Consider the following 22,091-nt stretch of genomic DNA (forward strand, 5'->3'; position numbering starts at 1 on the left):
TCATTTAACTTGTCAAAAATATTTTGAATAAACCGTATGTCTCTTAAGATTCTGTCAACTTTTTCATTGATATCTCCTACCTGATCCGGACACAGCTTTTGCAGTCTTTGGTTGTCGCCCTTGTTCACCAGGCAGGCATCTCTGAGTACTCTTTTGTCATCTCAAGGTCTCTAATGTCCGCTGTGGTATTCCACCATGGCGTATTTGGGAAATAAATTCTTAAGTTTTCAAGTGTACAGACATTATCATACCTACCGGACATTTATAAGCGAGTCTTATACAATTGAGACCAATAAGCCTGAACCTTCGTTTTCTTTCAAAGCCCAACCTTCACGTGGGAGATTTCTCCTCTTAATAACCGGTTTAGGGCAGAAAACTCAGGTCCCCAATTGTTCTTAGACCACCTTCTCACTCTATTTGACTTTGCAACGTCACAATAAAGACTTTTTAAACTCTAGTAGTTTGTCGACGAAGCACTTATCAAATGTCACTAAAACACCTTAAGGAATTTTATAGTTTTGTCTGTAAACACTTACGTGTTACAATCCTGGCAGGTGACGACCTTCAATTATGATCGTCAAATTTGTCCGATCTCCAGTTCTTACTGACAATCATAAAGATTTTAAGAGAGAGAGAATTTTGTTAAAACAGGCTTCTCTGGACCTTTTTGTCAGCCGGCTGAGATGATTGTCATGAAAAACAGAAACCGTCGTCTAGTGTCCACTCACCCATCACGTCGGGGTCACCAAATTGTTAGGTCTGCTTTGTTCGAGAATGAGTGAGTCAGACACCAGACTGAGTCGAAATCAAGGTTCTTTATTACCGGATTGTAACACTTACAACTAACAGTGTTAGTTGGAGAAGGCGCATTCTCCTGATATCAGCAAGTGGTGTTTTTTTATACCTCAGGACACACACTTAGTAAATTATCATACCATTACACTGTTCAATGAATAAGCTGTTGCTACCCTTCACTGTTAGTCTGCTGCTCATCAGCTTGTTAGTGCCAAACTTATCTTGAGCGTACAAGGTCACACCTGCATCCTGTTACTCCTTAGTACTGGGTGACTCCTTCTCCGGTCCCATCTCATGATGTTTTTACCTTACATCTGTCAGAGGACATATGCATGGTAGTCAAAAATTTGGCAGTGGGGGACGGCAGCAGTGGCTTGTGCTCTCCATCTCTGATGGTAATAGGACCACTGCTCCCTGTCTGTGCTGCGTCCAGTCAAGTCTGACACCATACTGCTATCCGGAGTGGCCAGGGTTTGCACCCTTTGCCGAGGCATCACTATGCACCCAACTGAAAGTCTACCATGCTGCTTAGTGTACCACAACACATCAGCATGGGCTACTAAGTGACAGGGGCCATTAAAGTCTTTGTCTGTAAGCAGCAAACACATGTCTTCTGGCATTTTCTCGAGAAAAAGTTGCTCAAAAAGCAGACAGTGTTCATCCATGAGCATCTCGTTCATTAGTTCGGAAGGAGTGAGATTGCCTAGGCTGCCCATATGGAGAAGTCATGCTGCCCTGTTGTGTCGGAGAAGGCCGAAAATATGCATGAGCAAGATTTTGATAGCTTCATTGGCTGGAGGGTGGCAAAAGAAATCGACAAAACGCCTCGTGGTGTCTTGATCCAGCAATGCAATGATGTAGTAATACTTTGTTGTGTCAGCGTTAATCTGACATAGATGGAACTGGGCTTCAGCCTGCTTCAACCAGTCCTGTGGCTGCGAGGACCAAAAGATGGGAAATTTGAGTGCAACGGCATTCTGCACATCCATAGTGAGGTTCAAAATGTCGTTTGGACTGTCGGGTGTCATCAATGTAGCGAGAGGTGCAGTGAATAAAGGACCACAGAAGTTGTCTGTGAGCTGAACCAACAGAACTTTTTAATGGAATCTTCGCAGGAGTTTAAGTAATTATATTTGGTGCATTTTCACAATGACCTGACCTCTGAAATCACGCGCCTCCCAGGGTTCTTTGTGCCTCCAGCCTCTCGGAACTCCTGATCCTGCAGGGGCCTGCAACTACAGACACCGGTTTGATAATGGAGTGGCACGGTTTGCCACAACCTCCATTTATTTTAAATATCTTTACATTATAATGCATTTATTAATTCTCTTTCTCTTTTTATTCAAATATGTTTCAGTAATCTTCATTCAATCTGGTTTTTAACCTCTTGGTAAATTCTGACAGTCTTTAACTAAACAAACCTTTGTTTCCCTAGATGCTGTCTAGCATGCTGGCTGTTTCCAGCTTTTTGTGTTTTTATTTCAGATTTCCAGCATTTGGATTTTTATTGATTCCTATTCTTAGACTGAGGGGTTGGCCAGAGTTGAAGCCTTTTTTTCACTTGTCGGATTACAGATCTTTGGAATTAATTAATTCAATGAAAACTGGTTGCTTTATCCTTTAATATTTTCGAAGGTCAAGTTGGTCAGAGGTTTGGACATCAGGCAAGGGGAAGGATATGGGTTTAGATATAGTGGATTTGAGACTGAGGATCAGATTTTAGTTTAGAAGAAATCTGCTTGTTTGGCTGGCCTGGCAGCATTGAAAGGACCATCTTTGCCACCAGCTTTATGGCAAAAAAAGCTTCAAGAATGCAAGATATAGGTGATTATCATGCAACAGGATACAATGGAACAGGGAAATCTGTGAGGATGTAACATTTAAAGCCAGTTTTCAACAAGGCCATCCCACTGCTTAACACTACGAAAGGAGCATGGAAAGGGTAGGGGGAGTAATTTTTTTTCTTGGTGTCCATTGTTACCTAATGTGATAGTACAGATCTATCACCAATGTACATAGTGTATATAGTTACTGTATCTAGACTGTGCTTACAGCGATTGGCTGAGAGCTAAGCCACACCTAGCCAGGTCGGATCATTCTGGACTGGTCGGCCACCTGTGAAGAGCTCCGGTCTTTTGCTAATAAAAGCCTTGGTTTGGATCAACAAGTCTTTGGTTCTTTCGATGAGCTCTACACCTAATGACAAAAAAGAACCAAGATAAAATGGGCTGGTGGACTAAATATAATGGAAAAATAATTGAAGATGGTGGACCAGTGATTAAAAAATGTTTTTTTGCTTTTGTTCTTATTTTTGTTTATTTTTACAACTAGAAGAGATTGGTCTATTTAGATAATCACAATGTATATTTCAATATTAGAATACAAGGTGAAATTCTTATATAGATTTTTCACTTTTTTGGAAAATTCTATGTGATTCATATTCTGTATTGCCTCATTTGAAAGCTATATAATTAATTAATATGTAATGTTTCTCTCTCAAACTTTTTAAAAAAATATACATTATTTTTCTAGATGGAGGCATAGAATGCATGCAATTATGATGGATCTTTGTGGACAATGTTTTAACAATTTTAAAATATTATGTCTAGTTCTAGATAATATGTGAAGGTCATAAAGAAGGTGCAGAAGAGAATGCACTAGAATGATGCCAAGAACTTTAGTTACAGGGATAGGCTACAGTAACTAGTTTTATTCACTTTGGACTAGAGGCAATTATGAGGGATCTGATAAAACTATAGAAACATATGAACAATCTAGTTAGCAAATGTGGGAAATTATTTTCATTACCAAATAGTCAAGAAAACAATTTCTAAAACTAGGAAAGTGTAGATCAACAACGGGGAGCAAACACATCTTTCTTGTTTTGTACAGTCTATATTAAATAAAGTTTTCCATATTATTGAACCCAAATCACTTCAGCAGTGTCTAATCAACCTCTTTTTTGCTTATTTTAATGTGTTTATGCAGTTTTCCTGCTGCCTAAATATAAACTGGAATATTGTTAATGAACTACTGAAGGCAGATTTCTGACCTCACTAACGACAATATAATCTTATTGAAATATAGTCACAAGTGCATTGTAAGAAGCATGACAGCCAATTTGTTTCTGTGAAGGTATGCAAAAAGATGAGTGCCTTTTACAACTAACTATAATTTGTTGGAAGTAATGACTTCTGTGAAAAGAGTGTAAAATAATGAAGAGCGTTACAAAATGACAAGGCAATTTGCCTTTATATTGCCTCACAAGAGCAAAGAAAATGGAGTACTGATCTGTATGAAGTGGTGATGAGACAAGTGATTAACTGCTTAGTCAAATATGAAGTTTACGAGAATGTGAGGTTGATTTAAGCAGGTAATTTCAGATGTAAAGCATGCTAGTGGGGGTTGCATATTTTAAAAATTAGAAGTAGAGGAATGTAGACACCTTGGAAAAGTTGCAAAGCTATATGTATTTTTAGGGACTAAGTTCATGGAAATATTGCAATATCAATATTGGAATATTAAAATCAAGCATAACATTTATGAATGACTGGACTTTGTATGGATGCAGGGGCAGCCAACCCTTGAATTTTTAATTTAAGACATACAGCACAGTAACAGGCCATTTCGGCCCAGGAGTCCATGCCGCCTAATCAACCTACACCCCTGGTATGTACTTGTGGGCCGAAGTCGCCTGTTACCGTGCTGTATGTCCAAATTAAAAAATTAAAAGGTTGGCCACCCCTGGGTTAGAGTAAGAGCAGCAGAATTTTGAATGATCACGTATGCAGGGTTAAATTTAGTTGTCTCATCTGATGTGACCCATCTCTTTAATCTCCTGATGTTCTCTTTGGTTTTGGAGACGATATGAAATTATTGTTTCAAAATATTTGAGGATATGCGTGATAAGATAGAAGATGATTCCCGGTCTTTAGGATTGTGTCAATAGTAAAGTTATTAGCTCCAGAGTGTTAGAACATCGAGCATTACAGCACAGTACAGTTCCTTCAGCTCACAATGTTATCCTGACCTATGTAAACCTACCCAACAATCAAATACTTCCTGACCTCACAGCCATTTTTCCTATTTTTCTGACATCCACGTGCCTATCTAAGAGTCTCGTAAATGTCCTTTTTGGACCAGCCTCCACCAACTAATGCATTCCAAGCATCAAAAATTTCCCTCTGACATCTTCTCCCCTTAGCTTTCTAAAATGTTGTATTCTCTGCATTTGGAGGTAGATTGATTAGTACTGCAGTAAATTGAGAACAGTGTTGATAGAGGACAGAAGGCTACTAACCAATGTTATTTCCAGGCAGTAAGGAGAATGATATAAGATAGGGCTAACAGTTTTACTTTAGCATCATTGGATAGTTCATCAAACTTTTCTACTGCTTTTCTGTTTCTGCTGCCCCTGTTAAATAACTTGTTGGGATATCTTGCCCGCTGCCTACCTTCGGCAATTCTTATTACTAGTGATTTGTTCAAACATGACCAAGGAAGTTTTAAAATCTGAATATGAGAATGAGAGGAAAATCATCCAGAAAGGAAAGATAAAAAAATGAAAAGCTGAAAATAAAGAGCAACTATCTTTACTTTTAATATGTCACAATGTAGTTTATTATATATAAAACATAATGAGATTAATGTATTGTTAATTATACAACAAATTATAGGTCCAACAATCTTTTTATTTCTACTTAGGCAGACTTGCTCCTGTTATCAAGCAGTGAACCATATGGCTTGATTTACATTGAGACAGCTGAGCTTGATGGGTAAGTGGATTCAGAGTTAAAGCACGTTTCAGTGTGGTAACATTATCATTACTTCGTCTGCTAATTAATTTGTACAATTTTAGTTACCATTAAATGTTTCTTGGACATGATTTAATTCATTACATTATTGAATTCCACTAAAGAGGAAGGAAACTTAAAATGATTGGTGCCTTCCTTTCAGTTGAGAAAGGTGCAGCAAGAATAGGAGAACATGCTTGGCAAGTAATATTTGCTCCTCGTAAGAGCCAGGCAATGGTCCTTACACTAAAGGAAATGAACATCAATTGTGATTTCCCCATCACTAGATAGTGATTACCTGACAGGTATTTTTTATTTTCTTGCTTTGCTGTTTTCCTGATTCCCTATAAGTTATAATTAACTGTAAATTGATCTTCTCTCAACCATGCGTTTGTTTTAATTTACTGGCTCACTTCCCATCTACTATGGAGTTTTGCACTGGACTATTTGCCAACTTTTACCTGCTTGTATTTTACCAGCACATATATTTTCATTTTCAGAATCTAGTGTCCTTAATGAATCTAGCATTTATCTCCCATCCCTAATTTTCCTTGAACTATTTTGTGTCACATATAAGCTAGACCAGATCTGAATTTCTACTCTGAAGTAAATGGTGGTGAGGGAGGAGGTATGAGCACAAATGTGGCACTTCCTGTAGTTACAGAGGTAGATATCACTACACTTTTTTCCTGATACAGGATACTTTCTCTAGTGCATCTATAAAAATTGGTTATAGATACTGGGGAGATGTCGAATATCTTTAGGCTTCGAAGGAAATAGAGGCGTTGGTGTGTTTTGTTGGCCTTACTGTCAATATCGTTGGACCTAAAAACTTTAAACATTGCTGGCTGAGTAACTGGAAGAATGTAGGATGGAGATGAAGAATTTGGTTGGGTGTTGGTTTTCAGACTCCTGACCTTCTGTCTAAAGGTAGCAGTGAGAAGAGGTTATGACCAGGGTGGTGGGAGTTCTTTATGATGGGAAAGGAGCTTACTTTATGATGACTAAGGAGCTTACTGTTAAATTAAGGAAGGAAAGGCTGAGGGACTACACGCCAATCTGCATTGATGGAACAGAGGTGGAGAGGAGCAGAACCTTCACATTCCTGGGAGTGCATATTTCAGAAAACTTTTCTTGAGCCAGCACATTGAGGTAACCATGAAGAAGGCACACAAATGCCTCTGCTTTCTAAGGAGTTGAACACCTATGAAACGTCTACAGGGGCACCTTGGAAAATATACTGGCTGGTTGCATTGCAGCCTGGTTAGGTAATTCAAGTGTTCAGGAATGCAAGATGGCTGCGGAAGGTAGCAAACATAGCCAAATCCATCACAGGCATCATCCTCCTGTCCATTATAGATATCTATGTGGCACTGCCTGAAGAAGGCAGCCAACATTATAAAGAACTCCCACATCCTGGTCATAACCTCTTCTCACTGCTACCTTTGGACAGAAGGTCAGGAGTCTGAAAACCAACACCTCTCGGTTCAAGAACAGTTTCTTTCCAATGGTTATCAAGACTCTTGAAACTCCCATCAGTACATTAATCTTGAACTGCTCCAACATCTGTTCTATTGCAAGTCACTAGAATTACTGGGAATATTTATTTTCTATCTATCTTATGTATTTATTGTCTTTTTAATCCATTTCATTCCATTTTTTTAACAAATACCTGTTTGGAAATAAGAATTTAAATATATATATATATATAAACATTGTACAATGTATGTAACTCATTGGCATTATCATTATCGTTGGCACCTCTGCACCCTTGATATATGCATCATATATGCTCCACTCACCTAACGTTGATGACCAGTTCATCAACATTGGTTGAGATTGTTGCCCTGACACCATGCCACAAGACCATCTCCTTCTTGTATTCCATCTTGTCATTGCTTGAGATCCAGACTACAATGGTGATCTCTTCTGCAAATTTGTAGATGAAGAAAGAGCATTATTTGGCCAGTTATTAATGTATTATTTTCATCATTTACTTCTACTCTTGTGTATGATGTGAGTTTACAGTTGAGAGTTGAACATCTGAGCATATTTAACAGGGAGAGGAGAATATTTGAACTAATGCATGGGGGTGATACCTCATTCTTTGAGGAAGTGATTTCTATTTGTGAGCTCTGGGCTATCTCCAATAAGTCTTAAAGAGGATGAAGGAAATTAATTGAACTGTGGAGGTAAGTATGTTTTAGAAATAACCATCACTCTTCTGGCATCAGGCCAGTATGAATGAACGTTTTACAACCTGTGACGCTCTGTTATTTTATGCCCTCACTGGATAGATTGGAGACTCCTTTCCCTTGACCAAGCCTCACAAAATTCCACTGATGAACATTACCTTCTCCTCTATCGCTAGCTCAGTGAAGCCTTGTGAGCCTCTCTTTGCTGCTGTCTCTTCATGGTGTTTTGTGCTTCTTAGGTAGTAGGAAAAGACCTCTGAGTAAAAATATTAGCATTAGTCTAACAGATAATGCAAAAAGTTGAGGGTGAGGGTTGGTTTTGCCTTAGAAGATGGCAATGTAAAGATATGTATAATCACATTGTATGCAGATGCAAGATAAAATAGTACTGTATTAGTAATGAAGCAGGCTTTTTAAGGCCAATTGAAAGAGCCGAGGGTTGAAGATAAATGTGAGTTATTTTAGTTAATTTTAATGCTTCCTGGGATTATTATAATGCTTGTAGCTTTGAATGTAAAATTACATCTTAACATTGTCGCCATTTACCACAAGGCAACTATTTCCACTGACAAAGTATTTCTTCCTGCCATTAGAAAAATTCACCTCATATCCAGAGAGCTATCTCTAAAACAGGCACAGTCTATGCCTGTATCAACAACATTTAACTTGTGTCCTTTTTTTTCACTTCAGCAATTCAAACAAGTTTAACTTGGATAATTTGAGTATTCTTTTACATAGAGTTAAAATTGGATCATGCAGATTACTGTAATACTTTTTTATGCTAATTTTCTGCAAATGAAATGGTATTATATTGGTGGTATAATAAGTCATAACAGCACTGCATCTATTTGTATGTTTCTCACAAGACCAGTTTCCAGAACATTAACAAAGTGTTGAATTCTCATTATAATTCCTGGAAGACAATTTTATAATATTCAGTGTTCTTTTTGTTTTATTACAGTGAAACAAATCTGAAAGTTAAGCAGGCATTAACAGTCACTTCAGACATGGGAGAGAATACCAAAGCTTTGGCAGACTTTGATGGTATGTTAGTTTTGTTATAAAATATATAGTATAAATATTAAAAAAATACACCTAGGACAGGGGTGTCAAACTCAAATTCACGGAGGGCCAAAATTAAAAACTTGGACTAAGTCGAGGGCCAAACTAAATATTTATTGAAAATTTTCAACAAAATCTGCATGTTTTCTCTTCTTTCAACATATGTAATGTTAAACTTTTTCTTATTAAAATAAATGTTTAATAATAGTTTTGGATAAACTCTTTCCAGAAGCATTAACAAATGAGAAATAAAATATTCAATAAATAATATTTCTCTATAGAGGATTTGTCAAATGTTGCTAGTGTGCTGTCGAATAGTAAAATCTGAGAATAACATGATTCCTGAAACAATCAAATGGTTGACTGATTGTGGGCATGAACTCTAGCAGGGTTATTTGCCATGCCCTTTTTCCATTGGTATAGATATCCTTTGATTTACACACTTTTCAAGTTTTATGCCTAATGAGCTTGTATCCAGGTGCAGGACCATTTTTAACCAGGAATATATTTATCACTGTGACATGAAACTATTGGAAGATCGTTTTATCCTGAGATTAAAGTTCATAATACTTACTCAGGCCTGTGTGCAGGAGGGCGGGGTTTGCGGGCGATCGGGTTGGACAACGACAGTGTGGGGGCATCAGCTCTCGCTGCAGGGCAGCATCTCGGCGGATCAGCGGCCCCGTCACCGTGAGTCACGGGTCGGCCTGCGGCAAGGAGGGGGAGTGGGCAACGGTCCTGGCGAGGTCAGGCCCCCCCCTGAGTTTCTGCCGGACCCCCTTTGACCTGCTGAGTTTCTCCCGGACCCCCCTTGACCTGCTGATTTTCTGCCGGACCCCCCTTGACCTGCTGAGTGTCTGCCGGACACCCCTTGACCTGCTGAGTTTCTCCCAGACCCCCTCCCCTTGACCTTCTGAGTTTCTCCCGGACCCCTCCCCCTTGACCTGCTAAGTTTCTCTCGGACCCCCCTTTGACCTGCTGAGTTTCTCCCTTCTGGTGTTTTTACGAGAACCACAGACTTTCGCTCATACATTGATGGCGGGAATCAAGGGCCAAACATTGTTAGGTACCTCTCTGCTGGATAAAGGATACGGTTTAACCCGCTGAGTTTCTCCAATGTTGGGTTTTCACGAGGTAGAGTCAAAGGGCCGAAGGGCCTGTTTCTGATCTGTAATGTTCTACGGACCCTGCTCTTCTTTCCGTGCCGGTGTCCCAGGACCTTTCCAGGGCAGTCTCCGCGCTCAGGACTGCGCTGGGATCCCGGTCAGCGGTGGAGGAGCAGGTGAACGAGGCTAATCCCGATCCAGCACACGCCACTCCCGAGATTGGCGGGGGGTTCCACTCTACCTGCCCGACCAGCCTCGCTCTTCACGTGTACTCCGGGCATCCGCCGCTGGTCCGGTGGGAAGGTGCAGGGCGGCCGGCGCCCCATCGCCCGGCGGGGAGCCCCAATCTTCCCTCCGGCATCCTGACTCCATCTGCAGCTCCAAGAAACGCTGTGCCACTGGGGTTCCGGGCACTGGGAATCGGCCTTGGCTTCCCCTGACACCGGCCAGGGCGCGCTGCGGTGGGGCGGGTGGGCAGGGGGACACGACAGCATGTTTATAAAACCACCCACCACTACTTTTCAAGGACCAGGATTTTTCTCTCTCTCTCTCACCCTGGGACACAGCGGTTACTGTGCATGTGCTATACTGGCGCGGCGGCCAGCGGGCCACCTCTAATACATTTTTGATATAATCTTGCGGGCCAAATATAATTATATCGCGGGCCAAATTTGGCCCGCGGGGCAGAGTTTGACATGCAAATTCATAGCTCTCGGGAAGTGATAAGACAAGTAGATGGAGTTGTAAAGAAAATGTACGGCATACTTGCCTTCATAGGTTAGGGTGTTGAGTATAAATACTGGGAAGTCATATTGCATAAAACTTTGGTAAGTGTCCATTTTGAGTATTATGTGCAGTTCTGGTATATGCATTATAGGACGGATGTGGAGGTTTCGGAGAGGGTGCAGGTTCACTAGGATGTTGCCTGGATTAAAGAGTATCAGTTATAAGGAGAAGTTAGACAAAACGTGCATTGTTTTCTCTGGAGTGTGGAAGATTTAGTGATTACCTGACAATAGTATTCACAATTATGAGATGCATAGTGAGAGTCTTTTTCTCAAGGTGAAAATATTAAATACAAAAGGGGATAGGTTTAAGATGAGAGGAGGAAAATTTAAAGGAAATTTATAAGGCAAGTTTTTTTGAATAGTTAAAGGTGCCTGGAACATGCTACCAGTGGAAGCAAATATGTTAGCAAGGTTTAAGAAGCACATGAGAATTAAGGAAATGAGCAGATTAAATTGATATCACAGTTGGCACAGACATTATGGACCAAAGGATCTCTTCCTGAGCTGCACCTTCTATGTTCTAACACTTCCTTCTTCATCTGGGTATTCATCCTATAGGATGATGATGGTTCCATTCAGTCAGTTTGTGGGGTTTGATATGAGGATACCCCACTCCTCCGAAAGGAACAGCGTGTGCGTGAATGGATTTAGGTGAGTAGGGATTGCCCAAGTCCAGACCCACCCTCTCAACATCCCTTCCAGATCCAGCGGCATGGTGAGATCCAAGACAGCTGGGGGCAGTTCTGTTGCAGTGAATGGCCAGACCAAACTTCAATGCAAGGGATGCACTTTTTTCACTTCATGGCATGTGTTTGCTAGATAGTTGTTGACCTTACAAAAGGGTTCATTTGCCCTTTGACAGGTCTTGTTTTTCATCCTGTAGGGTGCGTAGATACCCTCTGCAACAGGCAAGCCTGGTGGTGGAGTCAATTTAATCACTGACCACCTGACCATGCAACACATAGCACTGGATTACATGGTACCAGCTGCACTCAGACGAGTGACTTTATATGAATGTTTTTTTTTGAAAATTTTATTTATTAATCATGATAAGTCATACAATAAAAATACAATAAGAAAGACATAATACATACATTATATTTTTATAAATGATACCCCTTGCAACCCCCCACCCTCTACCCTAACCCACCCTGCCCTCCCCACCCCCTTCTAAACTACCGTAAAAGAAAAAAGGAAGAAAGAAAGAAAGAAAAAGAAAGAAAGAAGAAAAAGAGGAGGAGATCACATAACATAAAACTCTTCAATTATTTGCCATGGTTCGGAGCAACACCATCAGTGTGTGGGAAAAAGATTAATAATTCAACCCCATATGATCCAAATAAGGGCTCCAAATTTTAACAAAAAAAGAATAATTATTACATAAATTATATCTTATCTTTTCCAAAGGAATACAAGATCTCATTTCTAAATGCCATCTCTGAATACTTAATTTAGTCTCATTTTTCCAAGTAATTGCCAAACATTTTCTAGCTACAGCTAAACCAATCTCAAATAAGCAATTTGGAATTTATTGAGTTTTAACTCCAAACTTAATTTCTTAATATAACCCAATAAAAATACTAAAGGATCAAATGAAATGTTCAATTATTAGATCCTAAAAGTTCCTTAAATCTAGCCCAAAAAGGTTTAACTGTCTCACATAACCAAGTAGAATGTAAAAAAGAACCAACTTCCTTATGACATCTAAAGCATAAATCTGAGGAAATAAACTTATATTTCCTTAATTTCTCTGGGGTTAAATATAATTGATGAAGAAAATTATAATGAACCAATCTGTACCTTACATTTACAATTTTAGTCATATTATCCTCACATAGATTCGTCCAATCATCCTGAGAAATAGATATGGACAAATCTTTTTTTTCCATTTTAATTTAGATTTATAAACATCCGGCTTAAGTATTTTATTCTACAATAAAGCATACCTCTCAGATATAAATCCTTTCTTGCCACCACTAGTAAGTAAAATTTCAAATTGAGTCTGTATGTATGCCCAAAATTATCCAACAGTTGGGCTTTAATTTGATAATAAGAAAAAGAGTATTCGAAGAGATTTCATATTTCTCTTTCTTTCTTTGAAATGAAATAAAATATCCTGCTTCATAACAATCTACTAATTTAATACCTTTCTGATCCCACAACTACTTTATATGAATGTAAGAAATATAACTAGAAGATTGTAATGGTTACAGAGTATTTTATGCTTTTAAATTTCTGAGAAAATTGAGGATTGTGAACAGTTCATTTATATTTGATGGTAATAAGATCATCCAGTTAAACATTCCTATTGATTAATATTACTGATATTTTTTTAAAAGTCTTTTTTGCTGGCAGAGATTATTTCCAATTTTGTAAGTAGTGTTACAATATACTGGCTTCCCCAATATATCTCTGATCTCTACTGGGAACGCTATTTAGTGCAAAACCTTAAAGAATAATGCAGAAAGTACAAGTTAACAGTATGACAAATGTAAAGAAGCTAATTAACAGAGTGTAGTGCGCATTGAAAGAACCAAAGGCTTGTTGATCCAAACCAAGGCTTTTATTAACTAAAAGACTGGAGCATATCACAAGTAGGTCGACCAGTCCAGAATGACCTGGTCTGGCTAGGAGCAATCCTTTAAGACCTGCCAGTAGGTGTGGCTACGCTCTCAGCCAATCACAGTCATCCTACGCTAGCATCTGTACATATATACATTGGTGATAGAATCTGTACTATCACACAGAGTATTATGTTTTATAAATCTAATCATAAATAAATGGAATTCTTCACCAAAGGATATTGGATTCACATGATTTTATGACAGACTCAGGATAAAAATGCTAAAAGATAAACACAGATCAGATGAAAAACTGCTAGAATATGCTCAATGGAGGATAAGAATAGAAATAATATGAATGTAAAAGAACAGAACACAACCTAGAACTCAAAGGCAATTTTGTTTTAGGGCAACACACATGAAAACCTTCCTGTTGTGGAACGTGATTACAATGGTTTCTGAGTTGTCTTACGGACCTCGTTTTAATGTAGTTTGCACCACAGCAGAGAAATTTCAAGAGGAACTCCATGAACAAATCCAAACCTGAGATTTGGAACATTTCTTTATTTGCCTGTATGCTCCTCCTCCTTACATTACTTTCCCTACTACTGTTAATGAAAAGCTCATGATAAAAACATAAAATGTGGGAAATGTTCACCAGATCAGGTAGCATCCATCGAAATAAGGCAGTTAATGTTTCAAGTTGAAGACTTTATCAGTGCCAGATTTCTAAATATCTCTATGATAAGTTGTGTTCCTTTACCTCCTCCATATGTTTGTCCATGTTTCCGTTCTTGTCCTGATGCAGGATCCTGACCTGAAAAATTAATTCTTTTTTTCCCAAATGTCTTATCTTTTAAGTGTTCCAGTCTTTCCTGTACTAATTTCAGAATTACAGCATTACAACTTTTTGATTTCCATAAGTCTTTTACATGCATATGTTTCTCTCCATGCAGTGATTCCTGAACCCCATATGTTAATCTTCCAAATTAACTTGCACAGAAAAGTAGGCCACACATTATTCTATCTCCTATCTTATGCTCCCAACTCGCAACTCAACCCTTGACTCATAATTTTCCGCACAATGAGAGCTGATAACAAAGCCCTTATCTCACCTCTGAACCTGGTGATTCACCATGAGCAGACTTCTGGTCACTGGGCCCCAATACTTACCTTCCCAATGGGTATTCACAGGTTTCACCAGAGCAAATAAGCAATACCTAACCCAAACTCCAAATATAATCAATAACCTAGACCTGTTTTCCTTTCACCGTAGCTTCTTGAGATCAGTTTTGGTCTGATACTTAACTGTTTTACTTTTTGTGCTCTACATTGAAATGTGTGAGGGAAAGACCTAAGTTCAGGGCAAAATCTATTCATTATGATTCCAGGCTTTAGGAATTATTATTTGCAAGTTGCATGCCCACAACTTAAATGACTGTGGCCATGCTGCAGAATGAACTGATGAATTATTGAGCCACATAGGCCAGGCTTGTAATGATGTAGAAGCTAGAATTTACATACTAACTTCATACAAAAATGCAACATTTTGATATCTCCACTATTTTCTGTTCTCCAAAACAGTTTATTTCATGTTCTGCTTTGTCCTTTTCTGAACTACAAGGACCAAGCTTCTTCCTTATTAAGTTATGATATTCTAGAAATAACAATGTGGCCATTGCTGGAGAATATTATTCTGACTCAAGTAAGCTTTCTGTGGTGTTTTTTGAGCTTTTGGTCACTCTTCAATTTATTTCCCTGAATTTAGCATCATTTTTTAATGTTGTACAAAATATCATGGATTGTTGAGACATTAGAATCTGAGTAATGTTTGAAATGTTAGCTTAATCAAAGAAAAGAAATAAGGGAGCAATAATCGATAATGAGGTTATTGGTTAAAGTTGTAGAGTTCCAAAGAAGATTGTTGAATTATTTCATGATGTAGATACAAAAGTAAAATGCCTAAGAACATAAGAAATAAGCACAGGAGTAGACCATCTGGCCTATCAAACTTGATCTGCAATTTAGTAAGATCGTGGCTGATCTGGCCATGATCTCGGCTTCTTTTCCCATAATTCTTAGTCCCTTATGATGAAAAAAAAATGTAACTATATATTAAATATATTTAACAAGCAGCCTCTAATGCTTCCTCGGGCAGATGCACTACTCATTTTTACAGATTCGCTGCTCTCTGCATTGTGAAATACTGCATTATTGGATATCTGAAATATTTAGGAAAGTAAAGAGGTACTATCAAGGTAAATCTGGGTGTTTCAAATGTCAGTAATGCTTCCAGATTTTTCTAACAGTTCTGCCCACCTAATTAAGAGTTAACTATTCCATTATAGTAAATTTAAAATTTAAATTTAGACATACAGCATGGCAACGGGCCATTTCAGCCCACGAATCCGTGCTGCCCAATTTACACCCAATTAACCTACACCCCAGGTCTGTTCAAACGTTGGTGACTTGAACACACTTTAATGGGTCAAAAGTTAAGGTACTTGGCATTTGACCTGTTCTTTATGTCAAGATATAGATACAGTAATTTCTTAATCAATGTGGCCACCTAAATTTTGCTGGTAGGGTACAGTGAAGATTTTTTGGAATTTAGGAGAATGAGGGGGGGATCTCATTGAAGCATTTCATTGTTGAAAGGCATGGAGAGAGTAGAAAGCCTCAAAGCCCTTTGTTTCTTTCTTAACAAGAGACCAAATCAGTCACCCTGAACCACCACCCTCCTCTGCCTGGCAGAACTTTTCCTCACTCTTAATAACTTCTCCTTTGACTCATCTCACTTTTTTACAAATCAAAGGAATAACCATGGGTACTCATGTGGTAGCAATCCATGCTGCAAGCCTACACAGGCAAAGTCTCTCAATTCTTCCTCCGCTATATTAGTGACTATACTGGGGCTACCTCATACACCCATCAACTTCATTCACTTTGCTGCCAACTTCCACCCCGATCTCAAATTCACCTGGTCCATCTCCAGCTGCACTCTCCCCTTTCTTGACTCTGTCTCCATCTTGGGAGACAAGCTTTCCACAGACATATTTTACAAACCCACTAACTCCCACACTAGCTTGACTACACTTCACACCCAGTCCCCTATAAGGATTCTATTCCCTTCTCACAATTTCTCCATCTCTGCCACATATGTTTCCAAGATAAGGTCTTCCAGGCAAGACCATCTGAAATATCCACCTTCTTCCACAAACATGGTTTTCCCTCCACCACCATCAATTCAGCCCTTACCTGAATCTCTTCCATTTCTTGCTCATCTGCCCTGGCCCCTTCTGCCCCTAGATGTAACAAATACAGGATTCCTCTTGTCATTGCCTACCATTCCACTAGCCTCCACATCCAACACATTATCTTCTGTAATTTCCTTTCTAGACACATTTTCTCTTTCCTCCCCTCTCCACCTTCCACAGGGACTACTCCCTCCATGACTTCCTCATCCACTCATTCTCCCCCCCCCCAACCCACCAATCTCCCCCTGCACCTTTCCCTGTGGCTCCAGGAAGTTCCACCTTTGCACCCACACCTCCTCCCTCAACACCATTTTGGACCCCAAACAGTCCTTTCAAGTGAAGCAACACTTCATTTGTGTATCCTTGGAAGTTATCAACTGCTTCTGGTATTCCTTTGTGGCCTTCTCTACTTCGGAGACTGGGCACAAACTGGAAGATCGCTTTGCTGAGCATCTTACTCTGCATTAGTGACAGGGATCTCCCAGTGGTCAACCACTTCATTTCTGCACCCCACTCCCATGCTCACATGTCTGTCCATGGCCTCATGTACTAACCCTCTGAGATTACCTATACATTGGAGGAACAACACTTTATATTCTGTTTAGGCACTCTCCAACCTGATGGCATTTACATTGACTTCTTTGGCTTCTGCTAACCTACTGTCCATTCTCCCTCCCTTCCCTTTCACTTTGTCTTCTTTCCTCCAGCTCTCCACCACCACCTCTCTCTATTCACAGACCCATCACTTGCTGGTGTGCCCTTTCTCCCTTATCCACCTATTACCACCTGCCTTTGGGACCGTGCTCCTCCCCCTGCCCCTCCCCCACCCCCACACTTTGCCCTCCATTTATTCAGGTCCCTGACTACTTTTCATACCTTGATGAAGAGCTCAAGACTGAAACGTGGTTATGTATTTTTATCTTTGCTCTATAAAGTATACTGTTCGACCAGCTAAGTTTCTCCAGCATTGTGTTTCAACCATGGTGTCTGCAGACTTTCATGTTTTATTGAAAGGTGGGAGAATATAAGACAAGAGGGCACAACTTCAGGATAAAAGGGCATCTACTTAGAAAGGAGATACATAGCAATTTCTTCAGCTAGAGGGTGTGAATCTGTGGAATTTGTTGCGACAGGTGGTTATGGAGACCAGGTCATTGGGTATATTTAAGGCAGAGATTGATAGTTTCTTGATTAGACAGGGCATAAAAGATTAAGAGGAGAAGGCTGGTCAGATGGGCTGAGTGGGAAAATGGATCAGCTTATAAATGAAAATGATGGGCTGAATGGGCTATTTCTGCTCCTATGTAGCATGGTCTTATAGTCATTGTGTTCTTTTATTCATTTGATTCAAGCTAATGTAACAGAGAAATTAATCTGAAGGCATATAATTGTATTACTTTTTTTTTACAAATCCTAGGTGAGGTTAAATGTGAAACCCCCAATAACAGGTTGGACAAATTTAGAGGAACACTTACCTACAAGGAAAATAAGTATTCTTTGGACAATGAAAAAATAATACTACGTGGCTGTACACTGAGGAATACAGAATGGTGTTATGGACTTGTTATCTTTGCAGGTAGGTGAAAAGCAGGAAGATATGTTTAATTGCAATAACTAGAAGGAAGATGTCTTCCAAAAAGAGTAATACATTTCTTTGATCAAACTTAAAATTTAGTAGCAAAAATTATATTTAGCTTCATCTTTCATCAGTTGTATGGCATCATCACCATGGTTTCAACAGACAAAATTTTAGACTCTTAAATAACTTAGAATTAGTTATTTCTGATATGTTTAAGCTCTGCTCACCTTCTCTGGCAAAGAGAACCTGTGATAAAGCATTAATTAAACATATTAAGTCATTTGGATAGTTTGGAATAAAATCAATTTATTTGCTCAATAATCTTTACATGGCCTGTAAATTCAATCATGTGGCATATTTTCAGGAAAACAATGAGAAATCAAGGATTCAGTGTTGTCAGTTATTAGTTTAGCTTTGCGTAAACATTACTGGAATACCAGAAATGCAAGAAATTATTATTATAGTCTAAATATGATGCTTTTAACAACTGTTAAGAAATATGTGTTAACATTAACCTTCAAAAGCAGGATAACATCTATCTTAGGTTCTGTAGCCCCTATGATGTAACGTGATTGACAGTACTCGGAGACTTGCATAGAGCACAAACACTGTTTTATTAGCTTACAATTAACGGTCGGTATCTACAATGGTCTTCAGGTAAATTGGAGGTAAAGTGGGAAAACGGAGTTTTTTTATTGGGACTGATGGGGACGGAGCCAAGAGGAGGGGCCGGCCGTCTAATCTACCCATAGACAGTGAATTCCAGTTCACTGCATTCATCCCTTCCTTCAGAAGAGAACCTGCAGGTGAAGACAGAAACCACGTTCTGCAACACAAGCTTTTTACAATTATTTACGAGTTGAGTCTATCTGGGGGCCTGGTTATTCTGGTTGAGTGCCTTAGAACTGGTGGTGGACTTTGCTCTTACAGAACTTCCTGTGCCTCCTGTGGGTCTTGAACACCGGGACTCAAAGGGGGACTTGGCTTCAGGATCTGATGGTTGTGTGCTTGGAATCATGTCGTCTGGAACCCTGTGCGGGGTATTTGGAGGATCCAAGTCCATTGTGGGCATTGGGACCTCAGTTCCTGAAGGTGTTAGGTCTTTGAGACAGTTTTCTCTCTGCCATCTGGGTATGCCATCTAGGCATACATTGGGTTTGCATGTAGTAGGTGCACTCCCTCGATCAGAGGGTCCATTTTGCTTTTACTCACGTGCTTTTTCAGCAGGGCCGGTCCTGGTGTTGTTAGCCATGCTGGAAGTGTGATCCCCGATGTAGATTTCCTCAGGAATGCAAACATTAGTTTGTGAGGAGTTGCATTGGTCGCAATGCAGAGAAGCGATCTGATGGAGTGGAGCGCAGTGGGCAGAACCTCTTGCCAGTGTGAGTCTGGAAGGCCTTTAGACCGAAGAGCTAATTTCACAGCTTTCCAAACCATTGCATTCTCTTTTTCAACTTGTCTATTCCCCTGAGGGTTGTAGCTAGTCATCCTGCTTGAGGTGATGTCTCTTACGAGCAGGTATCGGTGTAGATCTTCGCTCTAAATGATGAGCCTCAGTCACTATGAAAATAGCTGGGATGCCTGAACATGGTGAAAATGAAGTGCAGAGCTCTGATGACTGTGGTGGTGGTGGTGTCTGGGCAGAGGATGGTGACGGAAAATGTGAGTACTCATTAAGAAAGTACACGTTTCTGTTGGTGGAAGGAAGGGGCCCCTTGAAATAGACGCTGAGTTTTTCTAAGGAGCGAGAAACTTTTATCAGGTCCACTTTGTCAAGGCGGAAGAGGTGTGGTTTGCACTCAACGCAGACCTGGCATGACCCGGTTATTTCCCTGATGTCTTTAACAGAGAAGGGCAGGTTACATACCTTGACAAAGTGAGTCACAGGTGATGCCCGGGTGACAGAGCTCATTGTGAATTGACTGCAACTGGCTGGTGTATGCAGAAGCACAACTTCCTCAGGATAGGGCATCTGGAGGTTCACTGAGTGTACCTAGTTAATACACTAACTCATAGTTATAGGTGTAGAGTTCGATCCTCCACCTCGCAATCTTGTCATTTTTTATTTTACCTATTTTTGTGTTATTGAAAATATAACCATATAACAGTTTATGGCATGGAAACAGGTAATCTCGGACCTTCAAGTCCATGCCGGTTCATTCAAACAACTCCGCTAGATCCCCCGCCTATTCTCCACCCATAACCCTCCAATCCCCTCTAATCCATGTATCTAACCTCCTCTTAAATGAAAGAACTAACTCTGCCTCAACTATTTCCTCCGGAAGATTATTCTATTCAGCCACCACTCTCTGAGTGAAGAAGCATCCTCTAATGTTTCTCCTAAAATGTTGTCCCCTTACCCTCAACTTGTGGGGAAAGAGTCAGGGGGAAGAGTCTACTTACATCTAGTCTATCTATTCCCTATATAATTTTAAACACCTCTATCAAATCCCCTCTCAACCGTCTATGTTCCAATGTATAAAGTCCTAATCTCTTCAATCTTTCTCTGTACTCTAGGTATTTTAAACTAGGCAACATCCTTGTAAATCTTCTCTGCACTCTCTCCACCTTACCTATATCCTTCCTATAATTTGGAGACAGAACTGAACACAATACTCCAAACCTGGCCTTACCAACGCCACAGTCGGAGCATCATTTCCCAGCTCCTATACTCTATGCTATGATTTATGTAGGCTAACATACCAAATGCCTTCTTAACCACCCTGTCAACATGGGAATCCACCTTCAAGGAATGCTGCACCATAACTCCAAGATCTCTTTGTTCTTGTGCATTCCCCAGTGTCCTCCCTTTACTACATATGTCCTATTTTGATTATTTTTTTCCGAAATGAAGCACCTCATACTTCTCTACATTAAATTCCATCTCCTATCTTTCAGCCCAACTTTCCAGACAAACCAAATCCCTCTGTAATTCCTAAAAACCTTCCTCGCTATCCACCACTCCCCCTTTTTACGTATCGTCTGCGTATTTACTTACCCAGTTAACCACCCCATCAGCCAAATTATTAATATAAATTATGAACAACGGGGACCTAGCACCGATCCTTGAGGCATGCCACTCGTCACAGGCTTCCATCCTTAGAGACAGTTGTCAACCATGACCCTCTGTTGTCTATCCTCCAGCCAACTCTGATCCCGTCTTACTATTTCTCTTTTAATCCCTAATGACTGAACCTTCCTTAATAACCTTTCATGTGGAACCTTATCAAAAGCTTTGCTAAAATCCAGATAGACTACATCAACTGCCCTGCTTTCATCCACCTTTCTTGTCACTTCTTCGAAAAACTCAACAAGGTTCATCAAACATGACTTGCCCTTCACAAACCCATGGTGGGTGCTCCTGATCAATCCCTGCTTACCTAGATATTTATACACACCATCTCTAAGAATACCCTCCATAACTTTTCCTACCACCGAAGTCAAGCTTACAGGCCTATAATTACTTGGCCGACACTTCATGCCTTTTTTAAATAATGGAACTACATTAGCAACTCTTCAATCCTGCGGCACCACACCCTCCTCCAGTGATCGCTGAAAAATCACTGACAGTGCCTCCGCTATTTGCTCCCTGACCTCCCTTAACGTCCTGGGGAAAATCCCATCAGGACCAGGAGACTTATCCACTTTTACTGACCCTAGAAGCTCCAAAACCCTCTCTTTACTCATCCCTATCTTTTCCATAACTAAGCCATTTGCCTCACTTATCTCACATAGTCCAATGTCCTTTTCCTTCGTGAACACAGATGAGAAAAAAATCGTTTAATATCTCTCCCATCTGATACGGTTCCTCACACAGTTCACTGTTTTCATTTTCCAGCGGTCCTATTTTATCCTTAACCCTCCTTTTACCCTTAGGATTCATTCTTACCTTATCAGCTATTGACACCTCATACCTTCTTTTTGCCTTTCTAATTTCCTTCTTAAGGTTTTTTCT

General features: G+C 39.8%; 1 protein-coding gene across 4 annotated transcripts in view; it reads left to right on the forward strand.

The window, feature by feature from the left end:
- The window catches only part of atp8b5b (ATPase phospholipid transporting 8B5b), a 210,306-nt gene that overhangs the window by 70,317 nt on the left and 117,898 nt on the right, over positions 1-22,091 (forward strand). For all 4 annotated transcript variants that reach the window (XM_069924290.1, XM_069924291.1, XM_069924292.1 and 1 more), the window contains 3 exons: positions 5,500-5,570; positions 8,745-8,827; positions 17,975-18,133. In XM_069924290.1, coding sequence (XP_069780391.1) covers positions 5,500-5,570; positions 8,745-8,827; positions 17,975-18,133 — 313 coding nt within the window. The remainder of the gene's footprint in view (positions 1-5,499; positions 5,571-8,744; positions 8,828-17,974; positions 18,134-22,091) is intronic.

Source organism: Narcine bancroftii, chromosome 3, assembly GCF_036971445.1.
Source record: "Narcine bancroftii isolate sNarBan1 chromosome 3, sNarBan1.hap1, whole genome shotgun sequence".
Classification (NCBI taxonomy): domain Eukaryota; kingdom Metazoa; phylum Chordata; class Chondrichthyes; order Torpediniformes; family Narcinidae; genus Narcine; species Narcine bancroftii.